This window comes from Lampris incognitus, chromosome 21, assembly GCF_029633865.1.
Source record: "Lampris incognitus isolate fLamInc1 chromosome 21, fLamInc1.hap2, whole genome shotgun sequence".
NCBI classification, from domain to species: Eukaryota; Metazoa; Chordata; class Actinopteri; order Lampriformes; family Lampridae; genus Lampris; species Lampris incognitus.
The window spans coordinates 23498209-23518208 of NC_079231.1; the positions used below are offsets into that span (position 1 = coordinate 23498209).

The following is a 20000-nucleotide window of genomic DNA, read 5'->3' on the forward strand; positions in this document are numbered from 1 at the left end:
CATCATCGCCTCTACATTAACTTGCCCCTGTGATTGTGGTAGGATCTGGACGTTGCACCTTGCACAGATTGGAAGACTGAATCATTCCCCCTTTTCTTTTCTTTATCATGTTCTTTGAGTGCACTCATACTTTATTTTGGATTATTTTCTTTAATTTGTTAGTGTAGAATATGGCTGCACAAGTAATATATTAGAAGGGTATAAAATAGAATATAGATAGATATAGACAACAAATAGAATATTAGGAAGAACTTTTGAAAAGTATAATAGAGTAAAATATATACGCATATAATATAACACATCTCATTTAGTATTGATATTGAAATAACTGGACTTTGAACTGTTGAAATAAATTGTTTTTTTATTGTAAATTATACCCACGAGTGTGCGTGTTGTCTTTGGGGTGAGTACTAGAATCTGGTCTAGAGAAAAACCTACACCAGTCTCCACTGAACTTAGACGTTAGACTGTAGACTGTCCCTGCGCAGGCGTTGGCCCCTTCCCCTGTCGTGCAGGTTACAGACGGGTACAAAAGGGGGGGGGGCTATTATGCTACATACTGCACATTTTCTGGTGTTTCTCGTGCTTTCCATCATCCTCCATCTTACGATCTCTGCACATCTTTGCCTCTCCATTTCACTTCAGAGGGTAAACTGCTGACAACGAAGACTCTGCGACTCTGATATTCTGCCCCGGATCCCGATTCTGAAAGAAGATAAAGAAGATGGGGGAGGGGGGAGGGGGTGGTGCTGTGATTTCACCACAAAACAATAGAATGAAACAGAGACGTCATAAGACGAAGGCATTACTCTAGCAGTCTTTAACAAACTGCTCAGAAGTGGATCAGAGTTGAAAGCTCGAAGCCCTCTGCAAATGTTTCCCGAAAAGTAGGTTGCCAGGGGTTCGTACCCTTCTCTTTTGAATCCAGATTCTGGAAATGACCAGACGTGATTGGATTTCTCCTCTTTCCTTGCACCAGTCATCTTCACAGCAGGACGGGTTCAGCAGGGTCATTAGATGGTATTCACACCAACCGTGACACCAACTCTTCAGGCGAGCTGGACCGATGAACCGTCCGTGGAAAGAGGCGAGACAGTGCCGCAACATCGCTGCCTCGCCAGAGGCTACACAAAACAAGTGATGTGATCGATCGCTTCAGGTCAGCTTGAGCAAATACATCACCTGTAGCAAAGAGGAAGCAACCAGACGGAGGCCTCCGCCTTTGTGAGATTCGCTTTGGTGAGATCGATAACTGCTGTTTCTTCGTTTACTCCCTCTTCCCTGTATTCTGCTCGAACCTCTTCATTTGTCAAGTCAGTTGTATTTGTATAGCCCAGTACCACAAGTTACAGATTTGCCTCAAGGGGCTTTACAGCAACACAACATCCTGTCCTTAGACAGGAAACCTCAGGGAGAGCAGCAGAGGAGGGTCTCCCTCCCAAGATGGACAACTCCGTGGTAGAGACCTGTGTCTTGGGGTGGTCCCTTAGCATCACCACACATTGGCGACCTCGAAGGGACACACGTCTGTTAGCATGCGCTTCTTTACTTGAACAACCCACGTCTCACACTCCTTCTCCCCTCTTACATTCACTTACACCCCATCTTGCCCTCTAGCTCCCCCTACTGTCCCCCAACTGCATCAACTCAAGACGTCACAAACTTCCAGTGGATGTTGTGCTTCCACAATTTCCACGATACAACACTGAAAGAGGACCTACTGATTTCACTATTTTCTGTGCTTGGTTCACGTATCGTTCACTAGATTCTCTAGTTTTCTTTTTCAAACAGCTTTTGTGTTTCAGATGAGAAAAAGAGAACAAATCTCTCTGACCAAGGCCCTCCGTGTAATTAAAATGTCTTTATTGGAACTTGGACATGTCCAAAAAGGACCTAAAAATGCCCACGCGTAGCGGCTCGGGCCTTCTTCAGGGCACAGTGAGACAAAACAGGGGTGAATGGTTTTTGTGCAGCACAGAGCACAGGTGGTAGCTGCTTGATAGGATCTGAAGCAGCCAATCGCTAAGCCCCGCCCCTCACACGGATCCTAGAGAGCAGTCACGTGCCAAACACAGTTCTTTGTAGAGAGAAAACGAAAACACAGATTAAGTGTACACACACCCACAACTATAGCACAATAAAGGTACATGTTCACAGTGACTCGGAAAGACAGTAGACTATAAATTAGACATTTTTATAAAAAAGGCCTATAGTCTATCTCCTCGTTCAAACCGGGATATTCCAGTGCCTTAAAATTCCAGATCCCAAAAGTTTCCTGCTGCAGCAACTTTTTCAATCTATCCCCCCCACGTACAGGTTTCTTTATCATCTCAATACCCTGGACTCTTAAGGATGAAGGGTCGCCATGGTGCATTTCTCTATAGTGTTTGGCCATTGGATAATCTTCATTGTTGATCCTTATTGCATATTTGTGTTCAGAAAAACCTTCTTTTAATTTCCTCTTTGTCCTACCTATGTAAAAGCACCCACATGGGCACTGTAGGCGATACACAACAAACTCAGCATTACAACTGATAAAGCCATTGGTTTTGTATTCTTTGTGCGTTTTCAGGTCAAGGAATGTCGTGCACTGAATGACACCCACACAGTGTTTACATGGCCCGCACTTATAAGTTCCCCAAAGGTCTTTATGCAACCATGTGTTCTCTTTGGAGCCTGGCAGCTAACTCCTGACAAGCTTGTCTTCTATAGAAGGGGCTTTTCTGAACACTGTCATAGGTGGAATTGGGAAAATGTCCTTTAGAAGTGGATCACTATTAATCATGTTCCAGTTGGACCTGATTATTTGTTTCATCCTGGAGGCACAGCGGCTGTATTGTGTGATGAAACATGGTCTGGGATTGTTTTTAACCATATTAGTTTTTTTATTTTTCGTTAAGAGGTCATACCGATTTTGGAACTGGGCTTTTTTTCACTGCATCATCAATCAAAATTGGGGAATAACCCCTTTCACAAAATCTCAATTTCATGTCTTTGGCCTGTTTTTCAAAATCTGACTCATTGCTGCAGACGTGTTTCAAACGCTGAAACTGTCCAAAGGGAATGTTGTCCTTAAGTCCCTTGGCATGGGAACTGTCAGATCTGAGTAAAGTGTTCCTGTCTGTACTCTTTCTAGATATTGTGGTTTGTAGAGAGCCACTCCCATTCGCAGTCAAAGCAGCCTCATTAAAATGACGGTGTGTGGTGACTGGTCCGTAGGAACAGACAGGTGGTCTCTACTAGAGAGACGTGTCCGTGAGTTAGAGCAGCTCTTTCGGCTAGGATTACGTTAGACGTGACGGGCACATCAGATAGCCTTAGCCCCGAGCCTGACAGCAGGCCTGCTATTTTTTGCACTAGCGCAGCCAGTTTGTCTCTGTTTACTGGTGTGGGAAGGCTCGCAAGAGCAAGCCACCACCAGTGTGACCTGGTCTACAGTCACCTCTCCCGACTGCAGACCGGTTGTTACCTCACCAGCCCTGTTGGTAGTCCTACCAGCCAGCGTGCTTCTCACATGCTAGTGATAGGAGACTCCATTACCCGCAATATCAGACAAGCTTCACCAGCCTTGGTTCACTGTTTACCCGGGGCCAGAGTCTCCGAGAGGGTAATCTTGGGGTGCTGGCACCACGGAGGGAGGAAACCCAGGCACACAGCACCACTGCTTTCACCACCACTGTTATTCATGTCGGCACCAATAACGATGAAGCAATCAGAGATCACAAAGCCAGCCTAGTCGGGACGCTTGAGTTGGCCAGAAAGATGTGTCGGCATCGATTAATTGTCACTGGGCCCTTACCCGTGAGGGGTAATGATGAGATGTACAGTAGGCTCACCTCAGTGAGCCTACTGGACATCTGGACCCTGGCGGCCTGTCCAGGGTTTCTCCCCACCTGCCGCCCAATGACTGCTGGGATAGGCTCCAGCATCCCCACAACCCTGAGAGCAGGATAAGCGGTTCGGTTAATGGATGGATGGATGGGATGGCGCCGCTCTTTCGTCACGTAATACAGACAGCTGTGTGCACTTAGTGTGACACCAGTGTCGTGAATTCGGGGGCAGCCGGGAACCTCCGCAGCCGGGGCGCGAACCCGGGTCTCCCGCACCACAGGCGACTACGCTAACCAGTCGACTAAAGGGTGGGACCGGTTAGCCAAGGGCTAGCGAGTCTAGCCACCCGTGATCGTTACACTACGTTTGTTGTCTTGGACAGTGAAAACCTTGCGTTTCTGTAGTTTTGTGTCAAACTACATTTCTGTGTTTTTTGTGATTTAATAAGGTTTTTTAAATCTTTTTTATTTGATCAGATTCCTTTCATCACCTCCCCCTTTACCTGATCCACAGTTTCATTTGTGTTTTGTTGAAGACAACACAACTGCTGTCTGCGATAAAAGTGTGGTTGTCATCCATGAATGGGTTTTAATGCACATGTCAAAGTCACATGTTTTTGTATGTGCTGTGCAACAACCCATTAGCCATGGGTTGTGTGTCATGCATGTGGATTTTCCAGTGTCCTAAGGATTGCCTGAGGTCTCACACATACTCTCTCTCTCTCTCTCTCTCTCTCTCTCTCTCTCTCTCTCTCTCTCTCTCTCTCTCTCTCTCTCTCTCTCTCTCTCTCTCTCTCTCTCTCTCATGCAGTACACGTACAGAGACGGATATATAAATACACATATACAGCCGCAGAACCCCCCTCCTCTTTTAGCTGAGTGCAATTTCAGGAATTCTGCTTATGTCCCATGTTGAAGTGTCTTGTGGATTTTTTGTGCCTAAACGACTCTTTCTTTATCTCTCGCCATTATGCAAAGCTGTCTATCTTAAAAACTGGCTGTGACATTGACGGAACTGCAACTTTTTAATCCCCGAGGGATTCAGTTTGTACTTCCTGGAGCTGAATGTGTACTGCAGAGGAAATGTTGCCTCCTGCACACCTGTCTGCCTGCAGACACACCCGTCTGTCTGCAGCCGGGGACAGCACATCTTGTGGTACCTGTCAGCACACCACGAGCCAAGCGTGATGGGATCGACAGATCGACAGGCGAGGTTAATGCTATTGATGATGTGACACCTGAGAGCCGATGAGGCTAAAACCCAAAACCTGTTCAGCCACAGCAACGTGAAGACCTGCTCTCTGTCAGGTGGACGACACGTAGTTCGTCACATGCAAGAGCGCGCACGAGGATGAACGTAAGTACGGACATGAAGACATGAGCCTGGTCTCACTATTCTGCGTACAAATAACACGACATTAGACATTCACACTGTGCACAATGCATACGCCAAAACCCAGGTTTGCGTGCAGATGATGCACCGATCCTTTCCTTTAACTTCTGTGGAGAGCTGATGTGTCCAAATACCACGCATCACCTTGAACGGTCATGACGTCAGCGGCGAGGCAAAGTTCACTCGCGAGGCTCAGTTTGCCCAGTTCACCCGATGCACAAGCAGGTAAGCAGGGGAAAGAAACTTTTTTTGTAATTAAATCATGGTATTAACGGTAGTATTTTAGTTATTTTATTAACCCTAACACTGACCCTAACCCTGACCATAACCCTGTCCCTGACCCTAACCCCGACCCTGACCCTAACCCTAACCCTTACCATAACCCTGACCCTAACCCTAACCCTTACCATAACCCTGACCCTGACGCTAAGCCTAACCCTTTCCATAACCCTGACCCTAACCCTGACCCTGACGCTAAGCCTAAGCCTAACCCTGACCCTAACACTGACCCTAACCCTGACCCTAACCTTGACCCTAACACTGACCCTGACCCTAACCCTGACCCTAACCCTGACTCTAACCCTGTCCCTGACTCTAACCCTGACCCTGACTCTAACCCTGACTCTAACCCTGTCCCTGACTCTAACCCTGACCCTGACCCTAACCCTTACCATAACCCTGACCCTAATCCTTACCCTGACCATAACCCTGTCCCTGACCCTAACCCCGACCCTAACCCTTACCATAACCCTGACCCTAACCCTGACCATAACCCCGACCCTGACCCTTACCATAACCATAACCCTGACCCTAATCCTGACCCTGACCCTGACCCTAACACTGACCCTAACCCTGACCATAACCCTAACCCAGACCATAACCCCGACCCTGACCCTAACCCCGACCCTGACCCTAACCCTAACCCTTACCATAACCCTGACCATAACCCTGTCCCTGACCCTAACCCTAACCCTTACCATAACCCTTTCCATAACCCTGACCCTAACCCTTACCATAACCCTGACCCTGACCCTGACCCTGACCCTGACCCAAACCCTGACCCTGACGCTAAGCCTAAGCCTAAACCTAACCCTGACCCTGACCCTAACCCTGACTCTAACCCTGACCCTGACCCTGACCCTAACCCTGACCATAATCCTGTCCCTGACCCTAACCCTGACCCTGACCCTAACTCTAACCCTGACCCTAACCCTGACCCTAACTCTAACCCTGACCCTAACCCTGACCCTAACTCTAACCCTGACCCTGACCCTAAGCCTGATCCTGACCCTGACCCTAACACTAACCCTGACCCTGGTTGTGAATGCCTGCATTTCTGGTGAACTGGGCGAACTGAGCCTGGCTGGGGACGTCATGACCGTTCGAGGTGATGCATGGTATTTGGACACATCAGCTCTCCACGGGAGTTAAAGGAAAGGACTGGCGCATCATCTGCACGCAAACCTGGATTTTAATGTACGCATTGCACGCAGTGTGAATGTGTAATATCGTGTTATTTGTACACAGATATTCCAGTGCAAATCTTTTTTAAAATTTTTATTTATTTTTTAAACGTTTGTCCCCCTTTTCCTCCCCAATTGTTTCCGACCAGTTACCCCACTATTCTAGCAAAGAATCTTTGGCCCAAATACGGCCCACACCTGCAGTTATGTCACGGCCCACATTTGGCCTTGAATGGCGGTGTTGACTCGGAGTTAGTGGGCTGCCTCAACTCAGCCACAGGTCATGACATTTGGGTATCTTCTGGCCCACACAGCATGTGCCTTGACTAAAGTCAAGCCTGGCTCATTAAATTTGGGCCACATCTGGCCCACACAGTATGTGCTGTAACCCAAGTCAGGCCCGGTTCATTACATGTGGGTCATGACTGGCCCACACAACAGTTGCCAGTGCCGTAACTGAGCTGTAAGTACCAAAAGCGCCCCAGATTAGGCCCAAATGTGTCTGCTATCTGGGGAGGGCTGCAGACTATCACATGCCTCCTCCCATACATGTGGAGTCGCCAGCCGCTTCTTTTCACCTGACAGTGAGGAGTTTCACCAGGGGGACGTAGCGCGTGGGAGGATCACGCTATTCCCCCCAGTTCCCCTTCCCCTCCGAACAGGCGCCCCAACCGACTAGAGGAGGCGCTGGTGCAGCGACCAGGACACATACCCACAACCGGCTTCCCACCCGCAGACGCGGCCCATTGTGTCTGTAGGGACGCCTGACCAAGGTAACACGGGGATTCGAACCAGCGAGCCCCGTGTTGGTAAGCAACGGAATAGACCGCTACCCTATCCGGGCGCCCTCTCCTGTGCAAATCTCTTCATGATTGTATTGCATTATGTGTGGGCATAACTGTCCACATTGCCTGCCATGAAGAGGTGTGTGGCGTCACGCCAGACTGGTTCTGATTCTGACAGACGCACAGGCTCGTACAACCTACCTCACAGTGTAAAGTCCACCTCCCTGTCAGCGTGTTGGTCTCTGTTTGGGTACTTCTCTCTCTCTCTCTCTCTCTCTCTCTCTCTCTCTCTCTCTCTCTCTCTCTCTCTCTCTCTCTCTCTCTCTCTCGCTCTCTCTCTCTCTCTGTGTGTGCATGTGTGTGTGTGTGTGTGTGTGTGTGTGTGTGTGTGTGTGTGTGTGTGTGTAGTGTGTGTGTGCAGTGTGTGACAGCTGTATAACTACCTGCTTTTTGACTGGTTGGTTCTAGGTTTGTACAGTTTTCCCCGGCGACTGGTCTGTCTGACAACCTGTCACCACCTTGACAGCACCGGTACTGTGACTACGGCTAGCTATTATCCCTCGCTGCCGCCACCAGGGAAGGCTGTGTGGGGTGGGGGCGGGGGCGGGGGGTGTTGGTGGAGGTGTCGAGGAATCTTTCCCTCACTTTCCTCAACTCTTATCTGTCCCTTCTTCTCTTTTCTGACTCTCGTTGAACTTCTTCCTCAGTGTTTAGCTTCTTATTTCTTTTTTTTTCTTTTTTTTTATTTCTGATTTTCCCCTTTTTTCTCCCAATTTAGTGGCCAATTGATCCCTATTTTAATTCAAACACCCACCCTCGTATTGCATGCGTTCGCCAACTGCATCTCTCCGGCCGGCAGTCTCGAAGGAAAGCGCCTCCCCACTTTCGTGACAAGGCGAATCCAAGCCGAACCACTGTTTTTCCGACACACACAGAGACGCATTCACATGACGAACACAAGCCGACTCCGCCCCCCTCCCGAAGACAGCGTTGCCAATGATTGCTGCTTCATCGAGTCCGGCCATAGTCGGATCTGATGAGACCGGGGCGCGAACCCCAGTCCCCAGTGGGCAACTGCATCGACACCAAGCCGACGCTTAGACCGCTACGCCACCGCGGACCGTTAGCTTCTTATTTCTGATGTGTGTGTCCGTTTGATTTCTCTCTCCGCTTTGTCAAATCTCAAATACAAACTCTAATCTGGGGAAATTGCTAGAATGTGTGATTGCTAGATTGCTCACTCACCTGATCTGGAACCTGTTCGTTTACCTAACTCACCTTATCCAGAACCTGTTAGTTTAACTAACTCACTTTATCCGGAACCTGTTAGTTTAGCTCACTTACCTGATCCAGAACCTGTCAGTTTAGCTCACTTATTTGATCTGGAACCTATTAGCTTAGCTCACTTGCCTGATCTGGAACCCATTAGTTTAGCTCATTTACCTGATCCGGAACCTGTTAGTTTAGCTTACTTACCTGATCTGGAACCTGTTAGTGTAGCTCACCCACCTTATCCGGAACCTGTTAGATTACCTCACTTACTTGATCCGGAACCTGTCAGTGTAGCTCACTTACCTGATCCGGAACCTGTTAGTATAGCTCACTTACCTGATCCAGAACCTGTTGGTGTAGCTCACTTACCTGATCCAGAACCTGTTAGTGTAGCTTACTCACCTAATCCGGAACCTGTTAGCTTAGCTCACTTACCTGATTCGGAACCCATTAGTTTAACTCACTTACCTGATCTAGAACCTGTTAGTTTAGCTCACTCACCTGATCTGGAACCTGTTAGTTTAGCTCACTTACCTGATCTGGAACTTGCCAGTGTAGCTCACTCACTTGATCCAGAACGTGTTAGTTTAGCTCATTACCTGATCCAGAACGTGTTAGTTTAGCTCACTTACCTGATCCAGACTCGGTATGTCTCACTTAGTCACAGATAATGTTAATCAAGATACTGTTGTTTGCACCCAGCCTCGGGTGTACATGTAAGTTATACAAGTACAGTCGCTACGAGATTGGGGAGAGATGTCAGACCTCCTAATTGTTTCATTAATGAGATGTCAACACAAAGGGTTGAGGATACCTTGCCTGTTTCGGGTTCTGTTTTGACTCTCCTCAGGAGAATATTTGTGGTGCAGGTAATCAAGAAATATTCATTTTTCCCCTTTCTTTATTTCCTGTGAGCTTTGGCTGAATGAGTGTTTATGATTGTGTCATTTTGTTGTTGGAATGTGTGATTGGATGGGTAATTACCATCATGCCTCATGAGGCTTGTTGGCACTCTGCAGTTTACTTTAATTGTTGAAAAATGAAGTAGAAACTAATGTTGGACTAATTCTAGCAAGAATAGGCCTTGACAGTTGTGCCCTTAATTATCTGCTCCATGTGTGCGCTGGAACTAATGGAGTGAGTCAGTCTGACATCACTGAGATAGTAATACACATTAGCTACAAGATGGCGGACGGTTCAATGTCACATACCTCATTCTGTTTTTCCATTTGAAAAGACAGTTGCCTCAAATAGGGTCTGTGACTGACACGGGGAAAATCCACTGACCATTTTCTTCCTAAGCACTAAATGCTATCTTTTGATAGCACTAATGTGGATTTTGAAGCAGTAATTAACTCACAAAGGAGGCTATTGCTTTCGATGTGCTAACTGTTGATAGTGTGACCATAAATTACTGATAGAGTTGCCCAGCCACCCATTTCATGAGACGGAAGCCACTTTATTTTGTCATTTTACAGTTGTTTGGTTACAATGACTGTGTTCTCTGCATTTAACCCATCCTATTGTATAGGAGCAGTAGGCAGCTGCAGCGCCCGGGGACCAACTCCAGTTATTTCTTCCTATTGCCTTGCTCAGGGGCACAGGCAGGAGTATCAACCCTAACATGCGTGTCTTTTTGATGGTGGGAGGAAACCGGAGCACCCGGGGGAAACCCACGCAGACACAGGGAGAACGTGCAAACTCCACACAGAAAGGACCTGGGACGGCCGTGGGTTCGAACCCAGGACCGTCTTGCTGTGAGGCGACAGTGCTGACCACTGGGCCACCGTGCCGACCCAAAAAATGAGGAACGCTCCATGTATTTGCGTGTCATCCTTGTGCAGGGGCCGTGCTAATCTTCTCCATATCATTCCAGTTTTACGATAGGTACTGCCAAAGCAATACACCAATAGCAATCAATTAGCAGCATTGTTCTTGTGGGTAAATTACTGATGCATCATTGAATTCATACGAGAGCTGCCATAAGACAGCACTTGACTCGTAGAACAAAACCAAGAGGTGATTTAGTTTTTTTCAAGAGTGGAAACATCATGTATGTACCAGCTCCAGATGCAACAGGACTGAACTGGTCCTGCAACAAGGCGTGGATGGAGACTGCCGCTCTCAGACCGAAATAAGCTTAGCAATACAAATGAATTGTAACGACCACGAAGGACTAGACTAGACCACCGCCTGTTGTGCACAGTAAAGTCCTGAGTGTTGGTTCAACTCTGAGAGTGTAAAAGTGGACCCAAAAGGATCCATTTGTACACTCTCAGAGTTGAACCAACACTCAGGTTAGACTCTCGAATTTTAGACAAGCTCATCAAGTAATACCTTCTCAAAGTCTGCACCACTCAGTTGAGGACGATGTCCAGCCTGCCCAGTCACATCTAGCGGGACTAGCATCACTAATGGAAAAGGGTCCGACCCGTTAGCCAAGGGCTAGCGAGGCTAGTCATCCGTGGTCGTTACATGATCATAGGCGGTTATTAAACTTACCTGCCAGTACAAGAGCAGTCTTGGTTGGTAATGCCACAACCTTCAGCCTCAGCCGACAACTGGTGTGGCCTTTCCCTTCTGTTGCAGGGGGGATGACTTAGCCTCACATTTTCTTGTAGACTTGCTGTCGTTAGGGATCCATTTATATTCTGACTTCTTGTAAATATTCCTCAATATTAAAGGTGGCGTGACCCGCTCCGGATCCTAGACGTCTCTTCCGGTCAAGTTTCCCTCCGGTGTGATCACCGGTCCCGCCCTGATGTGTTCCACCTGTGGGTGGTCGTCTCCCCCATGTGGTGTATTTAAGCCATGTGTTGGCTCCCTCATGTCGCTAGCTCGTCTTTACCCCCGTGTGAGCGGTCCAGCGTTATTTTCTTGTCTTCCCAGTGAGTGTTTTGACCATTGCCGGGATTCGATACGGCGTGTACTGCACCACAAGGCGACATCACTAACCGCTCGGCTAAAGGGTCAGACCCGTTAGCTAGGGACTAACGTGTCTTATTAGTAGTTTACAGTCGTCACCCTCTCCCGGAAGCGCGCCCTCGCGCTTGGTTATTCCCGCGCTCCGAAGAGACTTCCGAGGATCTGCACACTTCCGGATCCCGCCGCTGCCACCAATGTAACCGGTTAATTTCTTGCCCGGTGCGGGATTCGATACGGGGTGTACTGCACCACAAGGCGACGTCACTAACCGCTCGACTAAAGGGTCAGACCCGTTAGCTAGGGGCTAACGTGTCTTATTAGTAGTTTACACCTGTTTTTCTGTGACTCTGCCTTTTTGGCTGCCGTTTATGACACCTCTGCCTGATCTGATTGGTTCCCGTGTGCCGACCTTTTCGCCTGATTAAACCTTTTTTGGAATTTGTTCTACCTGGGTCAGTCTGCTTTGTGGGTCCTTCGTCATTGTGAGCTTGATAAAAGGCCTTTCTGTTGGCTTCTTGAAGAAATATTTCTTTACCTCTGCAGACTGCCAGTTATACCTCGTAGTAGGCGGCTAAGGTGTGTTGTGGGAGGAGCCCAGCATCAGTTCCACGGATATGTGGATGCAATGCATTATGGGGTATGTGTCAATCTGATGATGTTGGCGGCTTACTCGGAAATTCTTGCAAATGTACGATATACGTCCAGGAACTTCTTGCACACACAAATCCACATGGTGCAAACACACTACACACTCATTCAATGTCACCATTAGGGGGAGCTGTATGGGGTCCGAGACAGATCCTCTGAAAACTCACAGCACAGGAACAGGAGAGGGAGAAATATCAACATCCCACTTAGCAAAACTGCTGTGGCCCGGACCCGTCCCACACCCGACACGTTCATCAAGCCCACATACCACGTGGAATGATGGCACATGGGCGGTCATAGCAACGCCGCACGTGCCACATATTTGCCAAAGGTGGCCATATTTGTTTTGTGATATTTGGGCCATATTCACCATTTACCACACGGGCCACTTCAGGGTCACATGCAGATCACATGTTGCCCAGAGCACCGCACCTTTGCCAGAAAAGGCCCACATCAGATTTGGCATATTTGGGCCATATGTTAGGGTTTGTGGAGGACCCCAAGCGCACGACACCAGGTAGAGGAAGAGTTAGCCGAAAACCGGCGTGTAGTCTATAAACAGTTCAGAACGGAGGTCAACACAGGAGGACAAGGAGCAACTCAGAAAACAGGAAGTCCAAGAAAACTCACTGGTAATCCAAACTGGGAACGCGTCAGAATAAGAGCACAGGGAAACTCCACAGAGAAAATAGCAACCAAGGGCTGAGATGAACTCGGAGGGGCGGCACAGGGAGGGAAGAGCAACCACTCCTGCGAGGAGGTTACGGCACGAACTTGCACTGAGCTCTGGGAGACCAGCCAACTCAAGCCCAGCCTTGACGAGCGGATCAGCTGCATTGCGGGATGCCCACAAGCTTCAGGTGTGAGCGGGAGCGCGCCTGGCTCGTTCCCGTTGCCAAGCGCGCGCGCGCGCTCAGACGTCCCGGGCGTACCAGCGAGATCACGTTGGGGAGGGAGCACGGCTGGGCGGGCCGTAACACCATATTTGCTATTATACATGTGGGCCACTTCAGGCTCACACCCATTTCGTCAGGGCCAGAAGAAGGCCATCAGTGCCGCATCACTGCCTGAAGTGGCCCACTTCCGGGTGCTGTCTGGGATTCAAGTACATGCCAACACTTATCCATGCGGTGTTTATGACGACATGGTGTGCTGGTGTCCTGTACACAGAGAGGTCTGTTTGCTGAGAACCAGCAAAATGAAAAACATTTTTTGGACCCCCCTCCCCCAATTGTACCCGGCCAATTACCCCACTCTGCCGACCCGGGGAGGGCTGCAGACTACCACATGTCTCCTCCAATACATGTGGAGTCACCAGCCGCTTCTTTTCACCTGACAGTGAGGAGTTTCACCAGAGGGACGTAGCACGTAGCAGGATCACGCTACCCCCCCCTGCCCCCGAACAGGCGCCCCGACCGACCAGAGGAGGCGCTAGTGCAGCGACCAGGACACACACCCACATCTGGCTGCCCACCTGCAGACACAGCCAATTGTGTCTGTAGGGACGCCCGACCAAGCCGGAGGTAACGTGGGGATTCGAACCGGCGATCCCCGTGTTGGTAGGCAACGGAATAGACCGCCACGCCTCCCGGACGCCCCCAAATGAAATGAATCTCATTAGTATTTCACTTGGACGCCACAAAATTCCCCTAAAATGGGGATGGAAGTACTATAGCTTCTGTCCCTCGGTTATCTTTTCCTGCTTTATCTCTCTCATCTTGTTCACTTCAGCTTGCTCTTTTCCCCCTTTCTCTCCCTCCCTCCCCCCTCTCTCTGTCTCGCTCTCTCTCTCCTTCTCCCTCCTTCTGTCTCTCTCTCTCGCCCCCTCTTCCTCTCTCTTATATCTCTCCCTCTCTCTCGTTCTCTCCTTCTCTCTCCCTCCCTCCCTCTGTCGCTCTCCCTCTCTCGTTCTCTCTCTGTCCTCCCTCTCTTTCTGTCTCTCTCGTCTCTCGCCCCCTCTTCCTCTCTCTTATATCTCTCCCCCTCTCTCGTTCTCTCTTTCTCTCTCTCTGCTTCTCTCGTCTCTCTCTAGCGCCCTCTCCCTCTCTCTTGTCTCTCTCGCACGCTCTCCCTCTCTCTCTCCTCCCTCTCTCTCCTTCTCCCTCTCTTTTGTCTCTCTTTCTGTCTCTCTCGCCCCCTCTTCCTCTCTCTTATATCTATCCCCCTCTCTCGTTCTCTCTCTCTTGCGCCCTCTCCCTCTCTCTTGTCTCTCTCACACGCTCTCCCTCTCTCCTCCCTCTCTCTCTCTCTCTCTCGCTCTCTCTCTCTCTCCTTCTCCCCCTCTTTTGTCTCTCTTCCTCTCTCTCTTGCGCCCTCTCCCTCTCTCTTGTCTCTCTCACACGCTCTCTGTCTGTCTGCCTGTCTGTCTGTCTCTCATTATCCCCCCACACACAGACAACAGCACTGCCAGTTCATCTGCCTCTTTCTTAAGTCTTCTTCCTCGTTCTCATGAAAAACAATCTAATCCCCGAACACACGGAAACAGGATGCGAACACGCATCCAGTCTCACACGCACACGCTCGCACGCACACGCTCGCGTGCACACTCACACGCACACTGTCACATAGGAATACACACAATGCCTGCAAGTACGTGTGCAGCATGTATACCCATGTATGCGCTCATACATACTGCCAATGGATTTCTGTTACATATATATATATATATATATATATATATATATTCACACACACACACACACATATATATATATATATATATATATATGTACATGCCGACTTTATTTCCAGTCACTGCGTTTAATAGCAGCACACTGAATACAGAAAACGTAGTACAAAATTGCAAAGAAATATATTAAGCTAAAGCAGCTTTAACAGCTGTTGGTGGAGCTGTTTGTTTGTTTGTTTGTTTGTTTGTTTGTTTGTTTGTTTGTTTACTCCGCACACAAATCAATTTCTCGCCTGCGGCTCGTTTCCCTCCCTTTCTCATCTGTCTGTTCTTTATGTTTACGTCGCAGCTTCTGTCTCTTTATTTTGCTCTCTCTCCTTGTCTAATTAGCGTTAAAGGTGCCTGTAAGCATGGGCTTTAACATCTGTTGAGGAGGAGAGGAGGAGGAGAGACTGAAAGGAGAGGAGGAGAGAGGACTGATAGAAGTAGAAGGCGTTTTGCAGTTGCCGGTAATTGCTGTTTATCTGGTTGAATAAAAAAAAGGTTTTTACTTAAGCGTACCCTGTCATATCGATCAGCCGCCAAAACGGATGCAGAGAATAGTGTTCGCTCTGTCAGAAGGCAGCTGGTAGCTGGGGAATGTGGCGTTCCCTCAGCAGCTTTTTGGCAGCAGGATGGGTAAGGGTCATTTTGGCTTAGGGTTCACATCTGTTCCGGTTCAGGTTCTTGCTTGGAGCTCCAAACTTTTAGTTGTGCATTAATATTCATCAAAGTAAAGGAGAAAATCAGGTAGGGGTAAGCATGAGGTGTTAGGTAAGTAAGGGAGCAGAGGATCAGTGGCGCCCCCAGAAATGTTTCATAGGGGGGGGGCCAAATGGGGCCACTGAAAATCTTGGGGTGGCACACCAAAACCAAAAGCCATGACTGAATTTCGGGAATTTTCTGATGCTGTTGTAGTATACTGTATAGTGGAAAACTGTCAATATGAGAGTTAAGAAAAATATACATTTGTAGTGGTTATAGGGCTACATAATTCCCCTTATTGATTCCCCTTATTGAGCCGGTAGGAACGTTAGTTTACAGCTGCTGTTTCCTCGGTTCGGGTTTACAGTGACACACTTCCGCTGCGCGGGTTTTTTGTTGTTGTGATAATGGTGGAAGGAATAAATGGTGCACGTTGTGTAGCCGAAAGAGAAAGTTGTCACGACTCCTGCTTGAGCTCCTCTACACATTATTGATTTAAATGAACAGCACCTAATGTAAGATATCAGATAGAAGCATATTCTGCACAATCAGAAGCATATTCTGCATATGCGACTCGTGGCTGGGGGGGCCAGGGATAGTATCAGGGTGGCCGTGGCCACCCCTGGCCATCCCTTGGGGGCGCCACTGCAGAGGATGTGCTCCAATTATCGGGGCATCACACTGCTCAGCCTCCCTGGGAAAGTCAATTGTCGAACCTCGGATCCAGGAGGAACGATGCGGATTCCGCCCTGGCCGTGGAACAGCGGACCAACTCTTTACCCTTGCGGAATTGCTGAGGGAGGCATGGGAGTTTGACCAGCCAGGCTACATGTGTTTTGTGGACTTGGAGAAGGCCTACAACCCTGTACCACGGGGCAGTCTGTGGGGGGGGGGGGTACTGCGGGAGTATGGGGTATAACCAAAGTGAGAGCTGTGTCCGCATTCTTGGCATGAAGTAAACCATGTTTTCGGTGGGTGTTGGACTCCGCCAGGGTTGCCCATTGTCTCCGATTCTGTTTGTGGTATTAATGGACAGGATCTCAAGGCGCACCAAGGTGAGGAGTGCGTCCGCTTTGGGAACCTGAGAATTGCATCTCCGCCCTTCACAGATGACGTGGTTTTCTTGGCTTCATCAGAACGCGACCTCCACCATGCACTGGGCCGGTTTGCAGCTGAGAGTGAATGGCCGGGATGAGAGTCATATTGAGTCATACTGATGAGCGAAGCATTGCATACGTATGAATAAACCACGTTTCTTAGAGTTACTTAAAAAAATGAATGGGACCACTTCACATAACACTTTTATGTAAGTCCAACATTTCATTTTTTTTGAGTGTATTTCTGGGCAAGGTTTGTCTTTTCACAGTACGGCTTATTAAATTGTTATCCAAACACATTTAGTCAAATGGTTTTTATTAAACACGGTGGCAGTTATAATATACTACAACTTGTCAAACCGTTTACGTAAAGAAATCTTGAGATTTCGACCACCAAAACAAACAAAATATCTCATCTCATCATCATCAGCCGCTTCTCCGGGGTCGGGTCACGGGGGTAGTTAGCTAAGTAGGGCACTCCAGCCTCTCCCCAGCAACGTCCTCCAGCTCCTCCTGGGGGATCCCAAGGCGTTCCCAGGCCAGACTGGACATGTAGTCCCTCCAGTGAGTTCTGGGTCCACGCCGGGGTCTCCTCCCAGTTGGACGTGCCTGGAAAACCTCCAAAGGAAGGCGCCCAGGAGGCATCCTAATCAGATGCCCGAACCACCTCAACTGGCTCCTTTCCACGTGAAGGAGCAGCGGCTCTACTCCGAGCTCCCTCCGGATGTCCGAGCTCCTCACCCTATCTCTAAGGCTGAGCCCAGACACCCTACGGAGGAAACTAATTTCAGCCGCTTGTATCCGCGATCTCACCCTTTCGGTCACTACCCAAAGCTCATGACCATAGGTGAGGGCTGGAACGAAGACTGACTGGTAAACTGAGAGCTTTGCCTTCCGGCTCAGCTCCCTCTTCACCACACCGGTCCGGTACAACGTCCGCATTACTGCTGATGCTGCACCAACCCACCTGTCAGTCTCCCGCTCCATGCATCCCACCCTCACTCCCCGAAATACTTGATCTCCTTCACTTTAGGCAACAACTCATCCCCAACCCGGTGGGGGGGGGGGTAAAACAAAGCAAAACCAGCTTTCTAAATGGGATTTAGCATATGCGGGGGACATTTTCAGAAACACAGTTTGTGTTTCTTTCTGCTCATTGTTATGCCATGCAAGAGGCAGGCGTACGTTGATGAGTCCCGCCTCCAGGGATCTGCTGGGTTTGCAATATCTCATTGTTCGTGCACTGCCCCTACCCGTTCCTCATCAAAAATCCCTTCTTTGTTCCTAGGATGTTTGACCCTTCATCCATGTAGTGATCTTTTCCAATCATGTAAATAGATACAAATTTAACAAGCCGAAAGGCAATCTCCACTATACTTGCAGTGCAAAGTTTCAATAATGAATTCAGTCCAGCCATCAGTACTGATGATAACCTTGCATTTAATAACATGAATAAGATACAAATCCATCCATCCATCCATCCATCCATTATACGAACTGCTTATCCTGCTCTCAGCGTCGCGGGAGCCTGTCCCAGCAGTCACTGGGCGGCAGGCGGGGAGACACCCTGGAGAGGCCGGCCGACACACACACACCTAGGGACAATTCAGTACGGCCGATCCACCTGACTTCCATGTCTCTGGGAGGAAACCGGAGCCCCCGGAGGAAACCCACGCAGACACGGGGAGAACATGCAAACTCCACACAGAGGACGACCCGGGACCACCTCCAAGGTTGGACTACCCCGTGGGCTCGAACCCAGGACCTTCTTGCTGTGAGGCGACCGTGCTAACCACTGCGCCACCGTGCCTCCCTTGAGTTAAAGATTCAATACAAAACCAATCTTTCATATTGTCACGAGGTTCTGTGGAAATGATCGCTAAGGCAGGAGCGCACGAGATTTTGGCGCTGTGTAACATGGCCGCGGCAACCCCTGACGGGAGCAGCCGAAAGAAAGAGAGGAAGAAGAGCACCGCGGTGCAGTCTGGGTAATGGAATACTTTGATTTGACATTTTGCGAGGGCTCACTGAAATAGACCACTATGGACTTCAACAGACCGGTGACTCACGAGAAGTGGCTGAATGGATGAAAAACCCTTGTAGTCTTAAGAGCAAAACAGAGGTGCTGGTATGGCGTATGTACATACTAGTCTAACTACGATGGATAAATAGAACAGCCCTCTTCCATGCCTTGTCCTGTATTGTGATGACCGCTGGTGCCAAGTTCTCCCTCTGGCTTGCAGAAGAAAGAAGAATACAAGAACATGTCAGGATCTCTTGCTAACTCCACACAAGTTTATCCAGAGAGATGGTTCAAGTATTGCACAGGAACATACCACTGGCGGCGCAACTGGATTTCAGAGGTCGGACCAAGTCATCGTTTTCCAAGTCACAAGTCTCGAGTCTTGGCACTCAAGCCCCGAGACGAGATTTACAAGTCCCAAGTCAAGTTCCGAGTCCAAGTCAAGTTCCAAGTCCTAAGCTCGAGTTTCAAGTCTTGGTTTAATAAGCTAAATTTATGCAAATCGTCAACGCTTTTTAATCTATTACGGGTTGATTTAAAGTGGATCTGTAATTGTGGATTTAAAGAGTTTATTGGCTGCACGCTTTTTAAAAGCACACGTGTCTCTGGGCTTGGAGAAGGTATTGAGTCTTTTGTCAAAAGGCCCAAGTCCGAGAAAAGTCACGAGTTATTGGTGTTAAAGTCAAAGTCGAGTTGCAAGTCTTTTTCCGTGTTGTCAGGTCTAAAGTCATCGAATTTGTGACTTGAGTCTGACTCGAGTCACGGTCGTGTGATCCAAGTCCACACCTCTGCTAAGAAAGACACAGTTCAATGGCAGCTGTAAATGCAGCACTAATCCCATCCGGAAACCAGCTGCATTTAATTCTTGTGAAATATCAAGTGGCTTTGTCCACTGCCAAGAGGCCTTGGCAGTGGTCAGGATCCTGGCTGACCCCCAGTGACCGGTAACCACTGTCCTCCACGTGTCTTTCTGCAAGCTCAATAATCCAGGTAAGAAAATCACAGGAAGTTGAATCAGTTCATCTGAACACAGGAACGCCTCATCACTCATCTAAGGCACCTCTTAAGTCTCAACTGACTGCAGGTGTCCCCACCCTTATAAACAATAAGGGTGGGGTACCTGCAGTGACTGTATTGTTTATAAGGGTGGGGTACCTGCAGTCACTGTATTGTTTATAAGGGTGGGGGTAC

The 20000-nt window shown here is 48.8% G+C and overlaps 1 protein-coding gene and 1 non-coding gene across 2 annotated transcripts in view; one reads left to right on the forward strand and one right to left on the reverse strand.

The window, feature by feature from the left end:
• Positions 1-10542: 10542 nt before the first annotated feature.
• LOC130131861 (U6 spliceosomal RNA) lies at positions 10543-10648 on the reverse strand. The gene has a single exon (XR_008812411.1). It is a non-coding gene; the product is annotated as a U6 spliceosomal RNA (small nuclear RNA).
• Positions 10649-18658: 8010 nt separating this feature from the next.
• LOC130131437 (uncharacterized) overlaps positions 18659-20000 on the forward strand; it is a 4719-nt gene continuing 3377 nt past the window's right edge. Inside the window, exon 1 of the mRNA XM_056301114.1 lies at positions 18659-18763. Within this exon, the coding sequence (XP_056157089.1) occupies positions 18659-18763 (105 nt within the window). The remainder of the gene's footprint in view (positions 18764-20000) is intronic.